The sequence below is a fragment of the Phoenix dactylifera genome, chromosome 10 (assembly GCF_051530095.1).
Source record: "Phoenix dactylifera cultivar Ajwa chromosome 10, Ajwa_hap1_PhDact_Kaust_v1.1, whole genome shotgun sequence".
Taxonomy (NCBI): Eukaryota; Viridiplantae; Streptophyta; class Magnoliopsida; order Arecales; family Arecaceae; genus Phoenix; species Phoenix dactylifera.
The window spans coordinates 13,277,460-13,284,106 of record NC_143199.1 but is presented as its reverse complement, the minus strand read 5'-3'; the positions used below and the strand labels follow the sequence as shown (position 1 = coordinate 13,284,106).

The 6,647-nt window shown below is 41.5% G+C and overlaps 1 protein-coding gene across 2 annotated transcripts; it reads right to left on the bottom strand.

The window, feature by feature from the left end:
* Positions 1 to 817: 817 nt before the first annotated feature.
* Positions 818 to 5,464, bottom strand: LOC120104986 (uncharacterized). 2 transcript variants are annotated; one of them, XR_016396603.1, is made up of 9 exons: positions 4,981 to 5,464; positions 4,775 to 4,876; positions 2,597 to 2,773; positions 2,273 to 2,517; positions 1,953 to 2,156; positions 1,758 to 1,850; positions 1,567 to 1,668; positions 973 to 1,470; positions 818 to 883 (listed from the first exon to the last, which is right to left on the bottom strand). XR_016396603.1 is itself a non-coding variant. In XM_089925694.1 (8 exons), coding segments are annotated over exons 1-8 (1,302 nt in total). In that variant the 5' UTR covers positions 4,776 to 5,464; the 3' UTR covers positions 818 to 1,065. The 2 variants fall into 2 exon arrangements, 1 of the variants encoding a protein (XP_089781820.1); XM_089925694.1 differs by adding an exon at positions 3,750 to 3,824 and having other exon boundaries at positions 818 to 1,470; positions 4,775 to 5,464.
* Between the last annotated feature and the right edge of the window lie 1,183 nt (positions 5,465 to 6,647).

Below are 6,647 nucleotides of genomic sequence, written 5' to 3'. Positions count from 1 at the left end.
GCTTCGCAAAGCGTGGCTCAGACGTCGGGCAGGTGGGCGTGGGTCGGGTTTAACCCGACGCGTCAAAAAAGCGTCGTTGGTCTATGCCGACGCTTTTAAGCGTCGTTCCTTTTATCATACTCCGACGCTTATAAGCGTCGGCGAGAAGGGTTGGTTGCTATGGTTTTAGGCCGACGCTTAAAAGCGCCGTTAAAGGCTTGCTTTTCCCGACGCTTTTGAGCGTCGTTTCTTCTATCAGACTCCGGGAAGAAGGGTTGGTTACTACGGGTTTAGGCTGACGCTTAAAAGCGTCGTTAAAGGCATGCCATTAGGTTTACGTTCCTATTGCTTTTCCCGACGCTTATAAGCGTCGGCATTAAATTTTTTTTTAAAAAAAAAATTTGTAAAAGTAATTTTTAAATACTCTGTGTACATTAAATTCTTACAAAACAATAGAAACAAATACACTGAATCACATATATAACAAAATATGAGTCACAAACAAGAATTTTGATTACATTCATATTATCATATTTGATTACATTGTACTTCAAAAACATTCTAAAAACATACAAGTCAAATTCCTAAGTACACAATCTACCATGTGTTTTCCCCCTGTCAAACCAGTAACCTGTCAATTGCCAGTTCCTATTAATAACCCTCATCAGCGTTGCAGTCTTTGCAATGTACAAAGGCTAAAAACAGTCGACCTGTTCAACTGATTTTGACACCCTCAAAACTGATGTGTTACAAGATAGCATATAATTGTTGGTTGGTTCTTAACACCATGACGGTATGAAGCAGTTGCTCAAAACAAAAGTACTAGGATCATCGCGTCGCAGAGCAGCCAACCTGAAAATTGAGCTTTCACTTCTACTCCTTTCGGTTTATAAGATAAAAACACCTACAAAGCCCCATGTCATATATAAGCTCCAGAAAGAGGGCAAAGCATCACTCATTTGACAGTATTACCAGATTCTGGAAAGGACTTACAGTGCTTTTGTTTCAATAAAGAAAATCAAAGGAAAAAAGCAATCCTGTCCCCTCTCTCCATGTGATTGAAACTGGCCATATCAGTGCAAAGATTTAGTTATGTACCGGAGGAGCAAATCTCTGCAAAAAGGATGAAATATGGTCAAGCTGGTCCTGCAAAGATTGTATCTTCAACTCTTGGCTTTGTTTCAACTCCGCCATATCAGTCATATGACTCTGCCTCATCTCCTCTATCCTTGTCTCATATGACTGCTTTATCTGTGCCATCTCTGTCTTCAAACTACAAACCTCTGCAGTGCTAGTACCTTGTCTGGCATCTTGGGTATATCGGCTCACTGCAGACAACTGAGTGGGGGTAACTCCGATACCGTAACCCCTCACGCGTCCATAACGTTCTGGGCCCATCAATTCTGCATAGACCTGAGCCTCGACGCGACTGGCCGCGTCGGATGATGATGACTCCCCGACGCGCTCTGAAATGAGATTTGTAGCTCTTTCCTATATCTCTCTCAAAAAAATAAACAGTCACATTAATAATTTAAAGGAAGTAAAATTAATAAAATAATTATGATTAAATAAAAAATGAATACATACAACTATATCTCTCGACTCGTCCCGGACAAAGCTGCCATCTCGGTGAGTGGGGGTCATCTTATAAAACTCTACCTCACCAGGCTCCCTTCCATGCTCTACTATCTACACATACGGAAAGTATATGGGCAAACTATATATCATGATACGTGCTATATGTTAGTAGAGTTTCAAATAGTTTCAAAAGAACTTACAAATTCATTTCTACGTCTCGCATAACTCTTCGAGCCTGAAGTATGAGGAACTGCTTGAGATGCTCGTGCAGCTCTACCAATATTAGAATATGTCTGCCAAAATAAAAGTACACAGTATAATATGATTCAATGTATATATTTGCAATCTATATTAGTAATAAAGATAATAGAAGATATTGAAACAATATACATGACCTGTCCTCTTTCAGAAAACCAGTAGTGAACAAGCTCCCTCCACTGCTGAGGGTATACATCAGGAGGAGTCACACGAGCAACCTCCTCCTCTGTCATACCCTCGCGCTTGAAGTTCGTCTTCAATTTTGCTTTATATTCTTTCCATTTGCGGTTGAGGGACTTTAGCACCCAATCATGGCTCTCTGGAGGGAGTACAAACTTACCCTACAACAAGGTACAGAATGTTATAATAATATTAAACCTCTAAAATAAAATTATGGTACAAAGCAAATTAACATACAGAAGGTGTCGAATTAAAAAGAATAAATTCAATTCGTTACCTCTATAAGTTTAAGAAGCTCAACCTTATACGAAGGAAGTATGTCATTCCACTTCGTATAGTTGAGCGGACACAGCTGACCCTTGCGTGCAACCGATCCTAAAAAGCTTGATAGTAGACTTCCAGCTCTATTGATGGGCTGCCCCAATTCGTTGCATCGGATGATAATCTTCTCACCCGGAGGAAGCTTCCACACATCCTTTGTTTGAGTGGGTCCCCATCTCGTCCTCACCGTCCCTTGTCCATCTATTAAAATTAAATAAAATATGTCTTAAAAAGTTGAAGACAAATATGAACATAAAATATGAACTTTAAATCGAATTACCCTGGATCCGGAGCTCATCCTCCGGGCAATCAGCAGGAGGCTCGCGCTGAGATCCTGACTCGTGCTGCTGATGCTCACATGGCTGCTGGGACTGTAGGGACTGATCAGAAGTAGATCCCACCTGAGAATGCTGGAACTCCACATCTCTAAATCGTCTCCCTCGGGGCATATTGTTACCTGGTATGCACAAAAAAGAATCAATATTTGGATCCAAGCAGGTTTGACATTTCCGGCAAGTCCTGTCCTAAACCAATCTCAACTATTTTAACTAGAATATTCTCCGCATCCTTCGCAGATTTTTTGATGCAGTCATTGACATTGAAACATGAAACTCCTTAAATTAAGTAAAGTACTTCTACTGGACATCTTGATGAAATATCAGTGCAAAAATTTTTTTTTTTTTGTGAGGGAATAACACTGCAAAGACATACTTGAGAATTCAGTTCCTGGAATTAGTTAAATTCTGCTTTTGCAGGTTACCAGATGGTGCCTAACGACAACCTTTCGATATGAGTACAGTCACTACCTTGCAGGTTACCAGTTGAAATTATATGTGGTACGTTCCATATGCAAATGAGTATAGGGTAAATCACTTAATATTAAGATATGCTGGGAATATATGCAGATAAATTGTTTCAGGATAGAAAGAAATACTATCTAGTAGCTCATACAAGCTGAAATTAAAGTCTTGGAGCCCTTTACACGAGTTGTTTGCTGCCAATGAGAAGATATATATCAGACAAGATGTAAGATTTTTATAAGATGGCTACCGTAGTTTTTTTTTTATAACAGTACAATATAACTCCTAATGGGACATTTGAGGTTAGATGGTTTTTTTTTTTTTTGCAATATATATGTTTCTAGTCTCTTTGTCATAACTTCAATGATCATAACTTCAACTTTCTACAGCAGTAAAAGTATATCTTCTTTTGCTGATGTAAAAGAATAGCCATAACTATGTTAGTGCAAAGATAGCAAATAACATCTTAAGCATCTTTTTTTTTTCCTTCTTGTGTTTTAAGGCAACCCAACCAAGCTTGTTTTTTTCCAGTAGTATGTACGATGGTAGATTGATTCCTTGCTTTCTAACATCCCTGATTTCACAAGCAGGTCAATTTCTTGCTGTTAAGTACTCTCTTCCAAGGTAAAGTACCTAGGTCTGAAGAAGTGTGGTGTGACCGCCAGGACTTGGCTGAATGCTTGTAACTATCCCAGGATGTGCAAGTCACTGAAATCTCTTAAACAGAACAGAATGACAAGTTTTCATCTATGCTGCAAAATGGACTCTGCACTATTAATTTAACAGCAGTCTTTTTATTCAGAAAAGGGTAACAGCAGTAGCTGGCAATCAGAAAAGATATCAAGAAATTGCATGAAATTGATGATTTTTTAAGCAAGCAAATTCTCAAGTATCACCCATATGATTTTAAAGTTTTTACTAGCTAATGAGCTACAAAGGATATTCTTTAAAGCACAGTCAGTCACCATATGCTTATGTGTTCATTGATGCATAGGATATGGAAGTTTGACAAGATGAACAACAATTAGATATCATAAACATCAAAAGAAACCTTTATGCCTCATTCATGCACTTGAATTTACCTGACTGTTATCTACCAAAATTTATTATAAGGTGGCAGATGAGTCCTACCTCTAGGTCACTATTGAAGGCCTTTTTGTTTGGATAGTCCGGTCAGAAAACTATAACTCTGATAAACTATGATATACTTTTGAATGTTCCAAACAGAAGATAAAATACCAATAATACCATACTATACTAGACAATGATACCTTCTTTGATTACAAAGTAACAAAGAATAAATAGGTGTTTGTCAACCTAAGTTACTGGCTGGCATTAGATGACATAGACTGGCACTTGATCTTCAGATCCAATAAAATTATCAAATCAGCATTTGTAGGTCCAATAAATTTGACTTCATACACAGGATCCTACAGTATAAGTCCTTCTTCCCTAAACAATATGGGCATTTTCTGCTTTTTCTCAGTTGGCATGAAGGGACCAAATTGACCTAGACTCTGCCTGGTTTATCTGCAGACCTAGAAAATTAATCCCAAGCCCTTCCTAAAGATTGTAGAATTAATCAATTTTTTAACTTAGCCAAATAGCAACAAAATAATAAAAAATAATAATTGTTCAATGTGCATCAATGATCATACTTATCAGGGTTGCCGAGTCGATCGAGGTTTGAGGGCTGCTCGGACGGCGCCGGAGAGGAGGGAGGAGGAGGAGATCCTCGGGCGGAGGCAAAGCTAGAGAATCTGTAAAAAAAGAAAAAAACACCCACGAACACACGAACAAGAAGAGGCGGAGAAGGAGGAGAACAAGCGAGAAGGAGGGAGAAGAGGGAGGAGGAGAAAAATACCTCAGGTGGAAGAGATCGGGGTTGGTCGGTCGGCGCCGGAGAGAAGGGAGGAGGAGAGGAGGTTGGAATCCGACGGTCGGCACCGGAGAGGAGGAAGACGGTTGACTAGGGCAGTGCTGGAGAGGAGGAAGACGGAAGCCGGAGAGGAGAAATAGGGGAAGTAGCCAGCGCAGAATGAGGGTTCGATCGGGGTCGGGCGCTGAGTTTTGAGGGATTCTACCCTTAGACGACGCTTATAAGCGTCGTCCTGGATCGACGCTTCTACGCGTCGGGTATCTTCGACGCTTATAAGCGTCGTGTTATCCAAGGGCCAAAAATGACGCTTAAAAGCGTCGTTCTAGGTCCAGTTCCCACGCCTTCCAGCGACGATTTCGCTAGAGGGCTGTGCCGATGCTTTTAAGCGTCGTCTATTCCTTTAAATTGCCGACGCTCTTAATAAGCGTCGGCAAAAGTTGACCCGGTAGAAAATTTTGCCGACGCTTTCTCCTAGCATCGGCAAAAATAGGTCAGCTTTCTCTAATTTTACTGTAGTGGCATTTGGTAGGGTTTAGAGGGATGCATCATGGCCCCAAACCGCGCGGGCCCAATCTTGCCATGATCTGATCGAGCACATTTGCACCCAAACATCCGAGCCCGCGTGCGATCTTTCAGTGATCCTCGCATTCCCCCCTTTCCGGATTAGCACCCACACTCTTTCAGAATAAAGATTCCCACTCTCACTTCATCACAAAAAAAAAAAAAACTTTTTAACCTCCAATCCCATGAAGAATAGCTGAAAATACTATTCATTCCTGAAGTTACTATTCATGCTGAAATCACTGTTCATATGAACAGTGTTCCGAGATGATACTGTTCATATGAATAGTATCCCGAGATGATACTGTTCATATGAACAGTGTTCCACTGTTCCGAGATGATACTATTCATATGAATAGTATTCCGAGATGATACTGTTCATATGAACACTGTTCCGCGAAAAATACTGTTCATATGAATAGTGTTACGTGAAAATACTGTTCATATGAACAGTGTTACGAAAAAAATACTCTATTCACTGTTCTTCTTCTTCCTCCCGCAGTGCATCACGGCCGTCCATCTTCCATGGATCACTTTCCAAATCAGATACCAAGCTCGTGATCCACTTCTCCGCGATCCGCCCAGCCATTGCATCTCATCCCGAGCGATTCCAACGTCATCCCGTGGCTAAAGAAGGAAGTCCACGTTCCGAGGCTCCCAGCTCCCTTCCAGATCAGCGATCCCACAGCGTCTCCCTTCCGGATTCGGGACCCCATTTCCGCATCTTCTTCTGCCCGTTGATCGCGATCTCTAGCTTCATCCCGTGCGAAAACAGGGGAGAAGAAATGATCCCGAGTGATTTCCCAGCTTCTTCCATCCTCCTCATTCCACGCTGAAATTAAGCTCCATTCCAAATCAGCCTCCCGTGATCCAAGCTTCATGCGGATTCGACACGCCCTCCTCCCAGCAATCCCGCGGATCAAAGACCGGATGACCACCTGTGATCCAAGCGTTCCGCATCTCATCCCTTCCTGAATCAGCTTCTCAACATCCCATGGCCAAAGAAGAGATCCCGCGTCCGTTATGAAGAAGTTATCCCGCGCACGATCCCAGGCGCCCGTTTCTCCTCCTCTCCATGCGCAATCAAGGGA